The sequence below is a fragment of the Lissotriton vulgaris genome, chromosome 2_1, assembly GCF_964263255.1.
Source record: "Lissotriton vulgaris chromosome 2_1, aLisVul1.2, whole genome shotgun sequence".
Classification (NCBI taxonomy): domain Eukaryota; kingdom Metazoa; phylum Chordata; class Amphibia; order Caudata; family Salamandridae; genus Lissotriton; species Lissotriton vulgaris.
In genome coordinates this window covers 1616624435-1616644944 of record NC_141687.1, presented here as the reverse complement: position 1 = coordinate 1616644944, position 20510 = coordinate 1616624435, and the positions used below count along the sequence as shown (strand labels likewise).

At 44.1% G+C, this 20510-nt stretch overlaps 1 protein-coding gene across 1 annotated transcript in view; it reads right to left on the bottom strand.

Moving 5' to 3' along the window:
- The window catches only part of THEMIS2 (thymocyte selection associated family member 2), a 302824-nt gene that overhangs the window by 71740 nt on the left and 210574 nt on the right, over positions 1-20510 (bottom strand). The window contains exon 3 of the mRNA XM_086957488.1: positions 4367-4786. Within this exon, the coding sequence (XP_086813614.1) occupies positions 4367-4786 (420 nt within the window). The remainder of the gene's footprint in view (positions 1-4366; positions 4787-20510) is intronic.

Sequence of the window (20510 nt, the reverse complement as noted above, 5' to 3'; positions counted from 1 at the left end):
TCCGAGACAGAGTGAAGCTAAGCGAGAGCCCTCCATCAGGAGCTTATTCTGCATGAATAGGGAGGAGCCCCAAAGAGAGCCAATGAGCAAAGGCTGCATGAAATTCCGTGGAATACCAGTCTCCAGCATGCTTCTTTTTTGCCCGTGTTATTTTTTACTGCCTTCCCTGCTGTTACTGTGCCGAGGTACAGCATCTCTTCTTCCACCTGTCCCTTATTGCTCCTCTGGGTCTTTATTCCTCTTCTCCCTCTGTCTCCTGCAGTACTCGTTTCCAAGCAGGAGGTTGTACAGGTGTGAGCTGAATGCACTGGGCACTGGGAATTACAAGGTGAAATGAGGTTTGACTCACAGGTAAGTCCAATAAGGTTTTAAATGCTAACGGTTTATAACTGCATTGGTACGTTAGTGCCACCTACACGTGTGTGGGAGGCTGTTCTTAACCAGCAGGAGCGAGTGCCGGTAGCGCATTCCTGCTGCACACATGCGTCTAGCTCCATTTATGCGTGGCCAACAGTAGAATTGAATTCCAGTGATGCATTATTGTTCCAGACACCCCAGTGTGTGGTTTAATTTAACCAGCAGGTACGAGAGCTTGCAGTATATCCCTGCCACGCACCTGCACCCAACTCTGTGTGAGTGGCTGCTGGCACAATTGCATCGATCCATTATTGCCACGGAAACCCTGAGGGTGGCTCTCCTTCACCGTGCTCAGTATTGGCTATGATGATTCCAAAACTGCATAGGAAATAAACTGCTACTTAAAGTGTTCTTCAAGCCCTTACTTAATGATTAATAACATCTGGCACCAGGGTGCTTCAATCGTCTCCTGCAGTATGAATGTACCAACCTTTAAATATGAATATATCATAACACAGAAAAGGTTATAGATAAAAATGTTTCTAATGTGATTAAAAACGAAAGGCTACAAATCATCATGTTTTGGACATCCTTAATGGGCACGAGAGAACAATGGGATGCTCTGAGCTGCCCTGGCAGGATGTCCCTCTTTGCAGCCTTGCACACCGTGAAGATGAGCTGTGTAAGAGTGCGGCATTTTTTAAACCTTTCACCTCTCACTGTCGCATTTTCTTCCTTTTAATATTCACACATCTGTAAGGACCTTCCAATTATTTACAGATACTAAATATGACGTTTGCGCTGTACGATCGTTTCAGTACTTTCCCTTTGAATACCTCAAATTTCTGCAGTGCATGACTAACCTTTGTGATTTTCACAGCACACACTTGGTTTGCGCGTCCTCAAAATGGTGACAATCTTTAACTGATACTTGCATGCCAAGCCCGCTTCTTAGAGGTGATTGCAGTATTTCTTTGAATTAGCTGCAATCAGGGGCGGCTCTAGGCTCATGGTGGCCCTGGGCAGGAAGCGTGGGTAGGGGCCCCGGAAGAGGGGGTCCAGGTGGGGCGGAGCCCCGTGGAGCTCAGGAAGGTGGAATTGAGCCGGAGGCCGCCAAATCCCTACCAGGGGCCGCCACACAAATATGTATCCATCCTCAGAGGATTATTATATTAAGGATATATATTGGTGTGGCGGCCCCTGGGTTTTGGCGGCCCTCTGCTGGTGATCAGCTTGCACATGCCTAAGGCTGCCCCTGCTGCAATTTGGAGTGCACCTGTCACAGCATACCCTGCAGTCGTAGGCCCAGTCCCAATGTGGACAGGGGGCTTTGTACTCAAAAACTCTTCACAAGACTGCAGCCTGCCCCAAGGAAACCTTCAGGAGCTGGCCAAAGCACACATAGTAGAGGTGCGCATTATTGCTTCTCACTTGACTGTGGCTCCTAGTGTTTGCTGTGTGCCGTACAATAAGCCATATACATAGAGGGTGACATGTTTCCTGTAGCCCCATCACTGAACAATCTGCTGGGATCTCACAGGCTGCACCATGGCTCCTTGTCCTACCTGAAACACACTAACCTTCCCCCAGACACCGAACCACCAGTCACGGTGCCATCTCCTGGTACTTCCATTGATGGTGACCCCTGCTATACCCCAGGCCTTAAGCCGACACAGAGAGGGTGACATGTTACCCTTGACCTGATCAGCCAGCCTCATTGGGGACCCACCTGGCAGCTTAGAGGTCCCATACAGGTCACTCCTGTCCCATGCTTTAATTCTGACACCAACGTGAAACTATCACAGTGCCCTGCTTTCCCTCTGCACTCCCCGCTTGCTGTCCCCAACCCCTATGAGCGGGCGCCATCCAACACTGCAATGTGCGCTCTCCCCCTTCTTAAAGCTGGCGCTCCCTAACAATCTGCATGAGGAGCTCTCCACCCCTCCCCACCCTACTATCCCCAACCCACTATCCCCAACCCTCCACCTCTTGTGCACCCCTACCCCCTTGATAAGGGTATTATTTTTGCCTTAGTGCAATGGAAAGATGTTCCCTAAAATGCACTAATATACAAACCAGGCACAGAGTGGGCAGCACCAATGGAAGCTTCCAGAACGCAAGGGCAGCAGCAGTGACAGCCTCCTCTCAGGGTACAGACTAAACCGCGACCAATCCGAATGCAAGCCAATAAACTGCCAATCAACAAAAACAGTGCTAGGCACATCCGGACAAACGAAGCCCCTGAAATACCTAGGTCTCCTCTTTGGGAGAGACCTAAGATCTACTCTGGAACACAACGAGGAGGCTATACTGAAGAAGATCAGGGGCAAACTCGAAGCCTGGAGCCCCAAATTCATCAGCTGGTGGGGTCGAGTCGAGACGATAAAAATGATGATCACACCAATGCTGAATTACCTGCTAAGTATGCTACCACTAACGCTGACCACAGACTTTCACAAAAAACTAGACAAGGCAATCAACTCATTTCTCTGGAGTGGTAAGAAAGCCAGAATAAGTCTAGCGAAACTCAGACTAAAGAAAGAACTAGGGGGACTAAACCTAACAAACTATAAGGCTTTCCAGACGGCCTGCCTAGCGAAACAAGGCCTACACTAGATAGCCCCCACACCAGAATATACGCCAGTCTGGTTAGATCTGGAAAAAGATATCATGGGGGAGCCGACCCACTAATGGTACTAACGGCAAACAAACACCCAGAGGCAAATAACGCAATCATCAAGAACACCAAAGCGGCATTGCTCAGGGTAGACAGAGAAATGGAACTTACCATCAAAGGGTCCAGATGGGAATCAATATGGTATAACTCTAAAATAACCTACAAGGGGAAAACACTAGCCAACAAAGAATGTTATGGGAAAAATATCACCACACTGGCCCAACTAGAGGTAGGAAATAACCCTCTCACATTCAAAGCGTTACAGCACATACATGGCCTACCAGAACAGGAGTTCTACGAATTCCTCAGGATAAAAGCAGCCATCACCAAAGCCAAACTTTCGAAACACAGACCCTCCATCATACAGTACGCTCACAATCTAAACAAGATCGGCCATCAAATAGCACACATATACAAATTCATCACCCCTCGCACCACAACACTGAACAACAAAATGCTGTCATTCTGGGAAAGGATGTTACCAAGACCCCTAAATGAAGAGGAAAGGTCCAGGTTATGGGTGTCAGCCTCCAAAAACAAGGTAACCCCGCAGCTAGCCCAAACAAAATACTGGTTACTACACAAACTACACTGGACACCAGCCAAACTGGAAGCAGTAGGAGCCAGGGACGCAGACACATGCTGGAACTGTCTAAAGGCCAAGGGAGCCCTATCAAACATACTATACAAGTGTCCCAAGGTTAAGACATTCTGGAGCAAAGTTTATGACTTCATAGACACACTGTTGGGATGTAACGCAAAGTGGGGCCTCCCGGGCCTAGCAGCGGCATTCACGGCCATAGAGCTCGACTCCAAAGAAGATCGAGACCTAGTTGACCTATTGCTTACGGCAGCTGCCAAAACTATCTTAGCAAACTGGAAGAACACAGGCAAAGCCACTTTCAAGCGATGGTTCAACTGGGTAATCTTTCTGAGGGGAGCCGACAACATCACCGCAAACCACTGCCCAGCAAACCACACAGCCAAAGGAGGAATGTGGGCAGCTCTAGACGCCCACCTGGAATGATAACCCCCCCTTCTTTCCTACTCTCCTTTCTCCTTTTTCTCTCTCCGCAGTCAACAGCCAAGCAGCGTTTGTAATAATGCCAATTTGTCTTGACTCTGCATTGTTCTATACTGTACATTTATTTTCAATAAAATTCTTTGAAAAAAAAAAGAAAGTTACTGAGAAACTGTAATCAAAAGAGGCAATCACGGTACTGCCCACCCATTAAGCCTCAAGCAACATTTCATATATATGAGTTTATTCTTGAGAAGTCATAGCTAACTGAAAATGAGTATACACAGGGGAAAACTATCGCGAAAACTTACGCTGCATGATGGCGCTGACTTCATAGACAGGAGTGAGGGAGAGCTCGCTTCCACTCAGAGAGCTGCATGCCACTCGTAAACTGGGTACATTCTCGAGTTGCAGTATTTCGGTCAGAGTGTAGAGTTTAAGCCCCTCGAATGCATAAAACTCTCCTTGGACAGTCAGTGGTATCCTGATGCAAACGTTCCCATGATCCTCTCTGGTGATACACTTTGCATATTTCGAATCGGTGGATAGACCTCTCCAAATGATAACCTGGAAAGCTTTAATCGTGTGTTTGTTAATGCTGAAATCAACTACAGACGTGAAGCTGCAATGCTGACGGTCTTTGGCACTGGACAAGTCTTTGGCACTGGACAATGCTCTGGAAACTTCGTCAACGGACGAATAAGTCTTTTCCGGGAGGAGAATAAACTGACCTGCAAAATAGGAACGACATTTGCGTCAGTTAGTTTAGGAGTCATTCTACAGCAGCGAAAGCAACCCATATATATCCCTAGTCCCATTCACTCGACAAACATGTTATCTCCCTTTCAGCAGCTTTTTTGACTCTGACCCTATTCAAACAAAGGATTTGTGCGCTCTCAAATGGCCTTTGATGGAGCAGGGTTTTTGCAAAATAAAACCTGCTTGAATTGCATCCTCAGTAACATTTATTACAGTGTGGGAAAATGCTACTGCGCAAGCGCGTACTAAAGCACTGAATTAGGCTGCAAATGCTTTTTGACTAACAAAAATAAAAAGGATAATGCTGCTTTTGTGCCCTTTATCAACGTTTGCTAGGATAATAATATTTAACATGGGTTGCCCATGGATAGATGCCGGATTGGGTGGGTGCGTAATGGAAAACATTACAAGAGATTAATATTGCCTGTGTTTGCTTATCATAGAAGCATGGTTTTCTGCTCTGCATGAAACTTTGGGTTTAATGAAAATAAGAGAAAATAGAAAAAAAAGCTCGAAAGAGAAGGGGATGGTGGAGACCACTGTCCTTCACAAAATCCTGCCAAGAGCTTGCATGAAGAAACAATAATCATCAAGCTGAGGAACATTTCCTCCGAAGCGGCAAAAATTGACAAATGTTATACAAAGTTTGCTATATAACCGGCATGAAGGAAATAAAAATTATGACAGTGTCTCGAATTTGTATTTCCTGGGGTGAAAGCTGACGTGATGAATAAATAAACAATAAGACATTGAGTAAGATGGGCATGGCGAGAGTGGTGTGACAGTACACGCTCTTCCTTAACCAATCAGGTGTAGAGAAAATCACCTGTACCGATACAAGTGTGGGTTGGACATCTGTGTTTTAGGGTATAACTGGGGTTACTGGTGGAATGAGTTTTAAGAGTCCATTTGGGAGTCCATCAGAGACGGCTTTAGTGTTGTTGTCGGTGGCTTGGTGTCCTACCTGTGTGAGGAGAGGCCTTGCTTGCTGTCTCCTATTCTTCAGCTGGCTGTTCCTGTCTGCTGATTCCTGACTTAGTCTTTGCCTCTTCAATTCTTCTTGAGGGGCCTTACTGCTCTCATGGCCAGAGAGTAGTTTTCCTATTTTGAATTGGGTTAGTATAGACTGGAAACTAAATTTGCATAATTATTGAAAATGTATTTTGTCTCTGAACTTTTTGTCTCTTCGTCTTTCCACTCCTTTATGCACTGTCAATAAGGTATGAATTTGTCATTTTCTCTTCTGATATTGTTTGCCTTGTGATGATCTACGATTTGTACTGTATGATGGTATTGATGAGCATTATTTTCACATTATTTAGATAAACATTATAAATATACAAACAAGTCTATCATTATTTATAGCTGTTTATTCTAGGTTTATGAGTATTTTTGAACCAAGTATTAGTTTGCCAAACCCTGTCAACTATATAAAGATTGCATCGCCATATTTGGTATACTAGGAATGAAGATACAGATTGGATATTGGTAGGTATGGTATTAGTTTAGTAAAATTCACTAACCCAACATGAAGGGACTTGTTGGGTAATGAAATTGGTCCTTGACTGTAGAACTTTATTAGTCCCTGATTGCTGGATCAGTTCTGGTAGCAGAGGATGGTTTATATTGATTATTTTGACAAATTAATGAATTAACAATTTTGGTTATTAATATGAAAAGTTAGCATCTTTGTTTCATGTAGTCTGGAAGAACGGGTACGGAGTTCCCTAAGATCCCGGGATGTTGGTTTAGCCTCAGGGGCAGGGGCAGAGGAATAATATGTAAAAGTATCACACTGTAGAAGTACTTTGTCAAACAGTGAAACACTGTTGATGTAATACTAAGGGACCTATTCTGATGAAAGTAGGTTGTATGTAATAGTGAAAGTCCTCTTCAGAAACTTTGGCCAGTACACCTAAAGGAATACCAAGACCTCTTTTCACTTGATTGAAAGTAGAGTGACGCTGCCCGTTATTTTACTGGAGGTAAAAGGATCTCTTTGAGTAATTGAACAATCTCTTTATTTAGTGGAGCAGACAAAGTAGCAGAGTTTTGTGTCATTTCGAATAAGAATTTATATAGAAAGACTTTGTAGTACATTGCCATATTATTTTGTGAAGGGAGGGACAGTCGTAGGAGTTATACTGATGTCACAAAAAGCCGCACTGGCATTGGTCAAAGAAGCGGGTGTCTCTTGTGCTGTGATTGGTTGGTTGGTGTGAGTCGCGCTGTTATTTGACGAGTGTGAGCGAATAGAGTGAGAGGATTTACGTACGGATTTCCTTGACTTTCTAAGATATTTAGCAAAAAGAGAAAGGTGAAAATTAAGTTGGAAAAGATGATTCAGGATTTCTTTAAAATGGATCAGCCAATAGTTACTAGAAAGGGAATTCCTGTACCTCCTCAAAGATCGCCTGCTTCTTTTATGATGTTAGAATGTGGATATCATACGTGTACATGGTTGGAGAACTGGGTGAGGTACACAGAGGATGATGGAGTTTTAGCTTTCCCAGAGCATGGTACTTTAACATAATAATTTGTGAAAATGTGAGGAGGCAAATGAATTCAATGAAACCAAATCTTAGACCTATGCAGTATGAGGCGCTTGAAGAATGGGAGCATGAGTCCTCTAGGAGGGAGAGAGATAGGAATGGAATGAAATACAGGAATACAATGAGATGGTATTCAGAGGCTAAGTGGGATGCTCAGATGAAAAGATGGAGGGAAGAAGTAAACATAGACGGATTATACCCAGTAGTGGTTCCTGAGGATAAGGCTGGTGGAAAATGTAAAGAGAAAAAGAATAATGTAGAGACTTCAGAACTAGTTATGGATCCAAATGAAATTGATGATAAGTTATTAGATGAGATGTTACTAAAAAGTCTTCCACCGTATCAGGAGAGTCCGTATGGGATTACTCCAAGTACACCATTAACTGAAAAAGAAATTCCACAGGTTTCACAAGCTTCACAAGTCCCATTAGCTATACAGCCTTCACAGGCTACTTGAGTTTCACAGGAAAGAGAGACTGAGATGCTTAATAGCGCAAAAGAAGAATTGACTCAGAAAATTAATCAGATGAGTTTAAATGCAGAAGGGTTGTTTGTTCCGGTGAGAATTGGTCCTATAGTTCCATTGTATAGTGAGGGTCAAAATATTTTAATCTCTATCTTCATTGTGTACTTACCCATTCACGGGTTTTAGGCGTTCTGCGAAGCAATGGCGGAGTAGCCCTTTTGTTTTCTGAAAATTGCTGCCGCTGTTGCTGTGTCTGGAAGCTGCCTGCATCTTGCGGGAGAAGCCGTTGGTGTGTTCTGTTCTTCCGATGAGCAAGTCGGAGTCTGTGCTCCTACCTTAGCTTACCGCGATTAAACTCTGCCGCGAGTAAACTGAAGATTATTTGGATCCTTTGCAGGCTTCGGCGGGTATTTTCTTGGAATTCCGGGAGTGGCTTTCGGCGGTGCGGTATACCGCGGTGGTTTGCCTTTTTCCCTGCCTCCGGTCCTAATTGATTATTTACAACGGTGTTCGAGATCTGCTTGCCACATCTGGATAGAGTGACGATAACATGAGATTTACAAAGCGGGGGTGGAGAGGAGTTTCCTTATTCAGGTACTGATTAATGAAGCTCTGATTTATTACCAACCAAGAGCCTTTTGGTTAAGGATCACTAACTATTTAAACTGAAGATTCCAATAGTATTCGTTTTTGAAGTAATTGATCTTCAATTTCTTATTGACTATTTTTCTGAAGAGTATCAAAGTACCACGAGTGGGAACCAACATTTTTTCTTTTTGCCTATGACATTTCAACAGTGTTGGGACCCTCTGGAATTATTTGCGGGGGAATCAAATCAATTACCGGAAACTACATCTCCCAAGCTCCCTTGCGGCCCTGCTGCCGGAGAATACGTGCCAGGAGGCGCTTTAAATTCCACGTCACCCTCGGTGGAGTGGGGGAATCAAATAAATTACTTTTGGTGCCAGCGCCTACCTTTAGGCTCCTGTTTTGTGAACCAAGGGCATCTCCTGCTAGCCTGCACCCGCCGGTCCTAACCTGCCCCCGCTGAGGTCATCGTCGCCGCACCCGGTCTCTCCCCGCTGCCGCAGCCTTCCACCCAGAGCGCGGCCGCAGTGGGGGTGGGAAGGGAGGTGAGGGGTAGCCGGAAACTACATCTCCCAAGCTCCCTTGCGGCCCTGCTGCCGGAGAATACGCGCCAGGAGGCGCTTTAAATTCCACGTCACCCCCCGCATCGCGGGAGCGCGCGGGCAGTGCCGGGTGAAGCCCGGTCAAAGGGCGGGCCCTCTTTGGCCCTCAGAGGCCAGAGGAGGCTGGGCTGGGCCACCCTCCCTTTCATTCCAATTCCCGTGGGCCAACTGTAAGTCATTAGTTTTTTATCTTTTTAAAATTATTTCTGCTATGGTTCAGAAGGGTGTTAATCCTAAAGCACCAAACACAACCTTAATTAGATCTATGGACACATTTTTAATTAAGGTTAACACTGCACTAGATAAGAGTATCACCCTGATGGAGAGGCGTGTCTCTCAGGATTTGGAACTCGCTAGGAGATCATCTATGGGACACATTGCTAATGCACGCTCACTTGACCACCATGTCCTTTTATCTAACATTGGCGTATCTGTTATTCCAGAATCCTTGTCGAATGGTTTGGCAGAGTGCGACTTGGACAACTCCTCTTTAGGGAATCAGTCCACAGCATCCGATCTGCTCCTGTTACCTTCTCCCAAGGCCACAGTTGAATCCAGTCCATCTAGGGAGCTATGCACCAGGCAACTCCAGGAAAGACGACAAGGGGCTATCCCCAAGAATAAGCAGGGGCTGGCTCATACCCTAAAAGGGAAAAAAGAGAAACAACCGAAACGCAAGAGAACCCTAATGGATGTAAAGGGGCAGACGCCCGAGTCCACTCAGGCAATTGTACACTCATCCAATGAGGCTCCCCCGGGGGTGGTATCACAGATCGCGGGTGGAGTTAGCGGCCTAGAGAGCGAGCTGGCAAAGGAGGACTCCCTACTGGCCAAAATAGGCGATTTATTTAATCTTCTTCTTCGCCCTGTAGTTGACAGGTTATCTGGGATAGAACAAAAACTCAGCAAAATCGAGTCCATGTCGTTGGGAATTGTTGATAGCATGGACAAGGTGCCCATTCCTAAAGCTGCTTCCCCCCGAAGGCTATGCTATCGGGGGGGAATGCAGTTGTCACAACAACTTCTTCCGACCAGAGTTGAGTAAAGCAGGTTGCAATAGCTCCCCCAGTGAATGCTTTTGCACTGGGCCCGAATGCTTCACCCAGCCGTAGCACTCCAGCACATCAGAAAGACGGGGCTGGGGCTGGGGCTCATAAGGGGTCTGATGATGTAGGGGGGATTAATATTGACTTGCCATCAGAAACAAGCCCATACTTGGTAGTTTTGGCTGGGGTCCCGGTTCTAAAAAAGGACGAACAAGAATTCTTCTCGTCCCTAAGGAACAAGGTGATAGACTGGCTCAATAAACATAGACTTTTACCACCATCCATCTTTAGTAAAATACTTATGGTGCGTAGGGTCTCTTGGGTGGGACACTCGGTCAAGCGCATTAGGGGGGGACTGTATCCTAGTTAACTTTAAAAATCCTAGGACAGTAGGGCATATTTGTAATGGGAAACAATCCAACTCTGGTTCTTCCATAGTATCCCTACCCTTGGCCTACTTTTATCCCCCGTACACCCCACCCATGTGTGACGGTTGGTCTCTAATTCAGAGGAAGGGGAGGAGTTTGTTTAACATGGGTTGGTGTGAACCTTTACCATCCCCTAACCAGCCCTCCTGTTATAACCGGTTTAGCAGTTTGGAGTCTGTGGATTGACTCCAAGCCAAATCAATGGTACCCTTCACTCCAACTGTCCCATCGAGTTCTAGTTCTGTTAGTCCCCCCAGGCCTTGTCAACCCCCAGCCATGGTTTTACCTACTATAGCCCCAATTAGACAGGGGGCCCTGCCTGGTAACGATTTAATCCCCATCTCCACTAGTAATGTACTGCACTCATCCGATGACTCACCTAGGAACCTTAAAATTGTGTCGTGGAACATGGCAGGTTTGCAGAAAAAACTATCCCTACCTGACTGGAATACTTTTATTGATGCCTATGACCTGTGCATATTCCAAGATACATGGAGTCTAGAGCCTTTGTACCAAGACCTATTTTCACTTGATTGAAAGTAGAGTGGCGCTGCCCGTTATTTTACTGGAGGTAAAAGGATCTCTTTGAGTAATTGAACTATCTCTTTATTTAGTGGAGCAGGCAAAGTAGCAGAGTTTTGTGTCATTTCGAATAAGAATTTATATAGAAAGACTTTGTAGTACATTGCCATATTATTTTGTGAAGGGAGGGACAGTCGTAGAAGTTATACTGATGTCACAAAAAGCCGCACTGGCATTGGTCAAAGAAGCTGGTGTGTATTGTGCTGTGATTGGTTGGTTGGTGTGAGTCGCGCTGGTATTTGACGAGTGTGAGCGAATAGAGTGAGAGGATTTACGTAAGGATTTCCTTGATTTTCTAAGATATTTAGCAAAAAGAGAAAGTTGAAAATGAAGTTGGAAAAGATGATTCAGGATTTCTTTAAAATGGATCGGCCAATAGTTACTAGAAAGGGAATTCCTGTACCTCCTCAAAGATCGCCTGCTTCTTTTATGATGTTAGAATGTGGATATCATATGTGTACATGGTTGGAGAACTGGGTGTGGTACACAGAGGATGATGGAGTTTTAGCTTTCCCAGAGCATGGTACTTTAACATAATAATTTGTGAAAATGTGAGGAGGCGAATGAATTCAATGAAACCAAATGTTAGACCTATGCAGTATGAGGCGCTTGAAGAATGGGAGCATGAGTCCTCTAGGAGGGAGAGAGATAGGAATGGAATGACTGAGATGGTATTCAGACGCTAAGTGGGATGCTCAGATGAAAAGATGGAGGGAAGAAGTAAACATAGATGGATTATACCCAGTAGTGGTTCCTGAGGATAAGGCTGGTGGAAAATGTAAAGAGAAAAAGAATAATGTAGAGACTTCAGAACTAGCTATGGATCCAAATGAAATTGATGATAAGTTATTAGATGAGATGTTACTAAAAAGACTTCCACCGTATCAGGAGAGTCCGGATGGGATTACTCCAAGTACACCATTCATTGAAAAAGACATTCCACAGGTTTCACAAGCTTCACAAGTCCCATTAGCTATACAGCCTTCACAGGCTACTTGAGTTTCACAGGAAAGAGAGACTGAGATGCTTAATAGCGCAAAAGAAGAATTGACTCAGATGAGTTTAAATGCAGAAGGGTTGTCAGTTCCGGTGAGAATTGGTCATATAGTTCCAATGTAAAGTGAGGGTCAAAATATTTCAAGAGTGCATGCATTGACAGTTCCAGTGAATGGTGTTAGGAATGTTATTGGGCCAGAGGCAAATGAGATGGGTACATTATTGATTGATCTACCAGGGAATGGAGATGTGACTGAAACGTCAAAAAGAAGTGTACACATAGATCCTAGAAAATTGATGTGGAATGTGAGAGAAACTACTTTTATGTCAGGGGGTTCAGTGGGACCTTCACCAAAGGAATTGGATGAATAGATAAGGGGAATGGCGCCTAGTAAATCCAAACCGTGTATTGATATAGGTAGATTGAGAGTAGATCTGGAAGAAATGATTATTGGTACAATAAGTCCGGACAGATGGAGTAAATTTCAGGATGATAAGTTGTTATTCTTTTGTAAGAATATTACATTGGAAGTGAAAAATTAGCATGAGAGGTTGGCAGAAGCTGTATATGAATATGGAGTTGATATTGAGAAATCTAAATCTCTGCAAAAGACATATAGATTGGATTTTAGTGATAAGCATTTGGAGAGTATGAATGCATCTGGTAAACAATTGCAAATACAGGAGTTGATAAATACTCTGAAAAGGTGGGGTGAATTGAAACGATGGAAAGGCAGATGGGCGAAAAACAAAGAAAAAACGCTTGCAAGTAAGAGTGTGACTGCATCTCCTTTGCTTCCATTAAGGGAGACAGAGCCTGCTGAAATGATATATCCAATGAGAGAAGTTCCGGTTGGTGGATATGTTCATATTCCTTGGCCAAAACAGGATATATTGTCTTTTATGAATGATTTTCCCAGGTTGAGAGAAAAGCCTGTCAAGTGTTACAAACAGGTAGAGAGATTTGTAAACGTTTCAAAGGTCTTGTTGAAAGGTTTGAATGGTTTGTTTGATATTGTAGTCCCAGCTAATTTATGAACTGAGTGTAAGTTTGCACTTGATTGGCCAAAAGAAGAATATCCTAGAGATGCTAAAACTGGAGCGCCATCAGAAGACGTGATGAAGAAATATAATCAAGTGATTACTTATTTGAAGAGTAAGATTTCCCCCAAAAAACAGATTGGGTTAAGATTGAAAGGACGACACCGGAGTCAAAAGAATCAGTACATGCTTATTATGAAAGACTCTTACAAGTGTTCAAGCAATATAGTGGTTTTGAAACTATAACTTACAAGGACATGAGACATTTTGTGTATAAGTTTGTGTTTGTGTTGAAACCGGAGATTAGTAATATGATTCAGCAGCATTTGATTTGTTGGCAGAATAAGACAGTGGATGCAATTCTTAGGTACGCAAAGTACTGTGGTGAGGATATTGAATCAAGACATAAGAAATTGAAAGAGAAAATGATGTGGGCGCAAGTGAAGGCGGCACAGCAGAAAAATTGGAATTTTGTTGATGACTATCAAACAGGTTTTCAGATGAAAGGGCAGAATCAGAATTTTCAAAATGGTCAGGTACCTGGTATGAGTATTGTATTGAATGGAGGTAATGAAGTGCAATTACCGGGAAAGGGTAGAGGTAAGAATAATAAAGAAGAGATAAAAAAGACATTTCCGTGTCATGGGTGCGGCATGTTAGGATATTGGAAGAACAAGTATAAATATTTTGGTAGGAAATAATGGAATGGTTCAAAATTTCAATCCACAGATGCAAAATGAGGTGGTTGTGAATCAACAACAACTGCAGCAGCAACAGGTAGTCACATCACAGGTACAACAGGTACAAGTGTGTCAAGCTCCTATGCTGAATAATGTGAATGCTCAGGTACAGAGATACAGTATGAATGCAGGTTTTCATGTGGGTCAACAGTTTGGTAAGAATCAAAATGTACAAATGGTTCCACAATACTGTTTGAAGTGTCTTGAGAGTGATTCAGATTCATCTCAACAATGGTGCCTAAGGGGGGGAGGAAGAGTGAGTGTTTGGCGCATTTCTAGAGGTAGGTTAGTCAGGTCCTTTTGTGGATGGGAAAGTGGAAGGTAATGACATTACATTCCTTGTGGACACTGGTGCTACCCCTCTCAGGAGAAACTATCCAAGTCGTAGGAGTCTCAAATAAGCATATTAAGGACCATATGTATCAAGCCTTTTTGGATGCGCAAAGGCCGGAATTCGGCGAATTCCGCCCTTTGCGAATCGCAAACGGCTGTTTAGGATTTTTTGCTATGTATGTAAAAATCACATCATAAGGAATCGCAAAAATGTGCGATTCCTTATTTTGCTATAGCATTTAAGGAATCGCAATTTTGCGATTCCTTAAATGCTATGTATGATGCAATTTTCAATAGCGATTTTAGCTTAAGAAATCGCAATTTACCACCAACTTTCAATTGTTGGTAAATTGTGATTTTTCATAAAAATGCACAAATTGGCATTTTCAAATGTGGCATGTCACGCACATACATGCCCATAGGGCATGTATGTGCACCATATGCACACACATGCTGATTTCAGGGGTGCAGCAGGGTGTGCTTGAGACACCCCTGCACCCTTGAAATCAATCTCATTCTGCAAATTCACAAATTGCGATTCGCAAAATGAAATGCATTTCACATTCATTCCTATGGGCCTTCAGGCCCATAGGAATGAATGGGTAATTATTCCTTATTTGCGAATTCGCAAATTGCGAATTCGCAAATAAGGAATAATTGGAAATCGCTAAAAAATAGCATTATTCTACATACATACCATTTTGCGTTTTCTAAATAGCGATTCCTTAAAAAAGGCTATTTAGAAATCTCAAATGGTGATGATGATACATATGGCCCTAAGTCTCCAGTGACCAAACCAATGGAGGTTCATATTAGAAAGTTCAGAGATTTGCATTGGTTTCTGGAGTGGGATATAAGTCCAGTAAACCTTTTAGGTAGGGACTTACTGTATAAAATGAATTGTACCATCTACTGTACACCCAATGGTATTGCTTTTCAAACACCGGATGAGGATGTTGCTTTCAAAGTGATGTTAGCAAGGCAAGGGATAGAAGTAAATGACTTGTATCATTTATTTACAGCGAAGGATTTGCCTGTTGAATTGAGTGATACAGTGATGAATGTGTCGGATTTTACAGGGAAAGACATTGGATTGATGAAGGGTGTTGATCCTATTCAAATTTTGGTCAAGCAGGGTGTAGAATTTCCGAAAACACCACAGCGGCAGATCATTCTCCCACCTCGCCGCCAAGACATGGAACACCCTCCCCGTCCACCTGCGTCAGACTGAAGACTTTCTAACCTTCAGGAGACTTCTCAAGACCTGGCTCTTCGAAGAGTAGCAGCGCACCCCCCCCCCCCCCCAGCGCCTTGAGACCCTCACGGGTATGTAGTGCGCTTTATAAATGCTATGTTTGATTGATTGAGTATAATATGAGTCCTCAGACCATTGCAGGAGTTACTCCTGTAATCGAGCAAATGATTGAACAGGGTATTCTGAGAGAAATATTAGGGAGTCCTTGTAATTCACCTATCATGGGAATTAAGAAACCGAGTGCAAGTTTAGGATTGTGCAAGATTTGAGGAAAATTAATAAGATTGTGGTCCCTTGTTGTCCGATAGAGCCCATCCCAGCCAGCAGTAATTCTTTACCAAATTCCCTGTGATGGGGAATGGTTCACACTGATAGATTTACGTCAAGCATTTATCTCGATACCCTTGCATCCGGATAGCCAAAATCTCTTTGCTTTCTGGTTCGGTGACCGTGTTTTGGCATGGCGCCGGGATCCTCAAAGGTACACAGAGAGTCCTTCGATTTTTTTTATCAGATTCTGAAAAAATGTCTGAAGTCATTGGTTATGCCAGAAGACTTGGTGCAGTACCTCAATGACTTATTGGTGGCATCAAAGACAAGAAGCATGTGTGACAGATACAATTGCTCTACTTAACCATTTGGCATTAGGTGGGCATAAAGTGTCACCAGCAAAATTGCAGTTTTGTCTAAAAGAGGTTCAATATTTGGGACACAAAATTGAAAAAGGAGTCAGGAAAGTATCACAAGATCGAATTGCTGTGATCTTGCAAATGTGCCCTCCCAGAACACAGAAATAAGTTTGAATGTTTTCTGGGCATGATTGAATACTGCAGACAGTGTATCAGTGTTTTTTCACTGATAGCGAGGCCATTACAGAGATTTATTGTAGAGTTTTATATAGCGCACCCCCTCCCTCACCATCAGACCCTGATCCAACTGGCATACACTCCCCGCTACTCGCACTGTCAGACTCTCCCTGGGAGGACAGCACCCTCTCCGTTAGTCCTGAGGCAAACATGACTCGCCAAGCGAGTAAGTCGTCCTGCAGTTTCTCGTCTCTCCGAGTAAGTTGCATGTGAGTTTTCTCAGCCAGGGACCACTCTCTAACATCCCTAAGCCAAATGGAGACATCCGGAGCCCTCTGTCCGATCCAGGTGATCGCCACCCTGCGCCTGGCAAGTACCAACATTAATTGTAAAAGTTTATAGGAGAGCTTCCTTTTCCTAGGTCTGGGGACTAACACCAGCAAACAATGCAAGGGGTCCATTGCTATCCGAAGGCCTGTAGTGGTGACTATACAATCCACCCCCCCACCCAGAAACTCCTGCCCGAAGGACAGTCCCAGGCCAAGTGTAAGAAGCCTGCTCTCTCCGTGCTACATCCGGGGCAGCTGTCTCCCCTGTCCCCAGAGATGCGCTTCAGGGAAACTGGAGTCAGGTAGGTGCGGTGCAAAAAGTTAAAGTGTATCAATTTGAACCGTGCATTGCACGAGACCTTGGCGTAAGGGAACCTATACGCTTCTGCTGCCCCTGCTCTAGCGCAGTACCAAGATCCGCCTCCCACGTCATCCAGGACGGCGGCACCGGTGGGGTCCTATTTCATAGCCTTATACAGTAGAGAGATCAGTTTATGCCCCTTACCGCAGGAAAGAAGAATGTCCAAGGTGTGGGTCATTGGTGGTGCGTCCGGGCACTGAGGCCAGGTAACCTTCACTACATCCTGAAGTCCCCGATAGTGCAAGTATTGTCCTCTCCCAAGGCCGAAGGCCTCCTCCACCTGCTCATAAGTTAGGAAGGACTCGTTGGGGTAGAGATCTGCTAGAACCCCGCATCCACCCTCCCGCCAAGAGTGGAAAGACATGTATTCTCCATTGGCAATGAAAGGGGCCAGTATCCAGTCCGGTAGCTCCCTATGGAATGGTGCCCTCTGTAAGACCCTCTCAACAAACCGCTGCCAGATACTGGCCACGTGGCGCACAACATAAGGAAGAGTCTCGTCCGCCCCTCTGCCCTGCATTAGTGCAACCTGTAGCCTCTGGGTGTCCGCCCTACCCGCAAGAAGGCGTGCCTCCCAGTTATCCGCGTCTGCAAACCACCGGACGCGGAGTGCGAAAAACTTGTGGGAGAAGAGGACACAGTGAGTTCTAGAGGACATATAACGTCCTGGGAAGCATTACCATCTTGGCGACGGCCAGCCGTCCCATCAAAGAAAGTGGCAAAGATTTCCAAAAGGACACCGACTGCTGTAAGGATGTGAGTATCCGATCCATATTCTGGGACTGCAGCTGTGAATCCATCGGGGCCACCTGTATTCCGGGATAACGGAACCCCTCTCGTTCCCATCGCAACCCGAGGTCTGGTAAGTCTCCCAGTGGCACCGATTCAAGACCCGCAAGCCGAAAGATCAAAGACTTGCTGCCTTTAAGTCGCAACCCCGACGCCTCGCCAAACCGATCCAGGTATATAGCGCAAACTTGACCCGAATCGGGTATCAGAGCGCTTTACATAGCACCAGTTGTGTTACATGAGGACGCGTTCATTTTTTTTAGGCACACAAGAGATGTAGTCGATCCAATTGAATTGGATGAAGAAAGCATGAAGGCTTTTGTTGAGTTGCGAGATAGTGTCTGTCGAGAACCTGCATTGGGAATGCCAGATTATGGTAAAGAATTTGCATTGTTCTGGTGTGAGAAGGATGGATGTGTACTTTCAGTCCTGACACAGACACATGGAATGGCACGCCGTCCAGTGGCATACTTTTCTGCTACTTTGGATTCAGTGGCCACAGCGTTGCCAGGTTGTTTATAAGCAGTGGCTGATACTTGTGTGAGTTTGGAGCAGAGTGAATCAATTGTAATGAGACATCCAGTGAGAGAGAGTGTATGTGCCACATTCTGTTGAGATTTTGCTGACAATAATGCAAACACAGCATATGACGAGTAGTCGTTTGACTAGGTATGAGAGAGTGATCTTGGGTGCTGAAAATGTGACAGTAACAAGATGCACAACACTGATCCCAGCGACTTTGTTGCTGAGTTCAAGTTGTGGAGAAGTTAAAGATGAAGCAGGTCATGATTGTTTGGATGTGACAGAGATGTGTACCAAACCAAGGCCTGATATAAAAGATTGTGTGATGTTTGTAGATGGTTCTTGACTGAGAGAAGAGAAATGTGTTTTATGTGCTTCGTATGTTGTATGTAAAGTGGCCATGGTTCTTGAAGCATCTTTTCTAAGAGGGATAAATTCAGCCCAAAATTCTGAACTGGTCGCTTTGACCAGAGATTGTATAATTGGCAAGAATTTGAGAGTAACCATATTTACGGACAGTCAATATGGTTTTGGGGTGGTGCACGATTTTGGTCAAAAGTGGATGCAACATGGATTTCTGACCTCTTCAGGATCCCCGATTAGAAATAGCAAATATGTAAAGATTTGCTGAATGCATTACAATTGCTCAAAGTGATTGCAGTGGTCAAATGCCAGGCACATAAATTAGGAAACGATTATGTGACAAGTGGGAACAGATACGCAGACCAAGTGGCTCACTTCTGTGCACAAAATTCATTTTCAATAAAAAAAGGAACAGAAGAAAAGAATACAAATTGTCACTTGATGTTCTCTTCTGTAGAAACATGAGATGAAGTTACACAGTTGCAGGAAGAAGCCAGTGAAGAAGAACAATAAATTATCAAATCAGGTTGTAAAAGGAGACCTGAAGATGAAATATGGGTGTATGTGGATGATAGGCCAGTAATGCCAGCATGTTTACTTTCTTAGATGGCAAGGATGTACCAAGGAGTGACGCATGTGGGAAGAGATGCAATGATTAAACTCTTCAAACAGTCGTGGTATAATCCTAAATTTAGGGTTATTGCAGAGAGTCTTTGCCAGAGGTGTGTAGTTTGCCAGCAGCAAAATCCAGGTAGAAAGACTGTAGTCGGTTGGGGGCTGATTGGAATAGCAGCAGGACCGTTCACTAGGTTACAAGCTGATTTCATTGAGCTCCCTCCTTGTAATGGACTAAAATGTGTGTTGGTTGTGGTTTGTCTGTTTTCTCGTTGGGTAGAAGGATATCTAACAAGAAGAAATGATAGTTTAACAGTTGCTAAATTGCTTTTGAGAGAGATCATTCCTAGATTTGGATTTCCAGTCTCTTTATAAACAGATGGAGGTACACATTTTAATAATGAAATAATTAGGATGATTTGTGCAGCATTACAAATTGAGCAAAAGCTGCATTGTGCCTATCAACCAGAAGCCTCAGGTGTGGTTGAGCAAATTAATGGCACTATCAAATCCAGACTATCAAAAGTGTGTGGATCCACAGCATTGAAATGGCCAGATGCTTTCCCTTGGTATTGATGAGTCTGAGAAGTATTCCTGATAAAAAAGACTGGATTATCACCTCATGAAGTTATAATGGGGAGAGCAATGAGACAGTTGATTATACCAGCAAATCAACTAATGAATATTACTGATGATCTAGTGCTTGATTATTGCAAAGGATTGGCTGATGTGGTGCGTTCTGTGTCTCATCACTTCGGAGAAATTGCAACCACAACACAGCTGGAGCAAGCACATGATTTAAGTCCAGGAGAGTGGATCCTGGTGAAGAAGCATGTAAAAAAGTTGTGTCTGGAACCTAGATAGCATGGCCCTTACCAGGTAATACTGGTGACGACGACAGTAGTGAAGGGTGGTGGCTTGCCGAATTGTCTACACACAGGCCATATACAAGAAGATTCCAAAGTATACTTGAAAGACAGGAAGAAGAAGACCATCGACTGGTGGAGAGACGAGAAGAGCTGGAAGCTATAGAATGTGAAACAGTAGAGTCTGAAGCTACAGGTTCTGAAGGTGTTGAACAATTGGTTGAACAAGGAAGAAGTCGAATAAAGTGGGCACCAGCTACTGGGTCTCGTAAGACTGCTGTTGACGGTGATAAAGGAGAATTACTGAATAGAAACAAAGAGCAAGTGCAACAGAGAAAATAACTGCATAAAATAACATGTGATCTTGACACTGAAGCAGAAGAAGCAGTGCAAGTTAAGAAAGCGAGTGAAAGGTG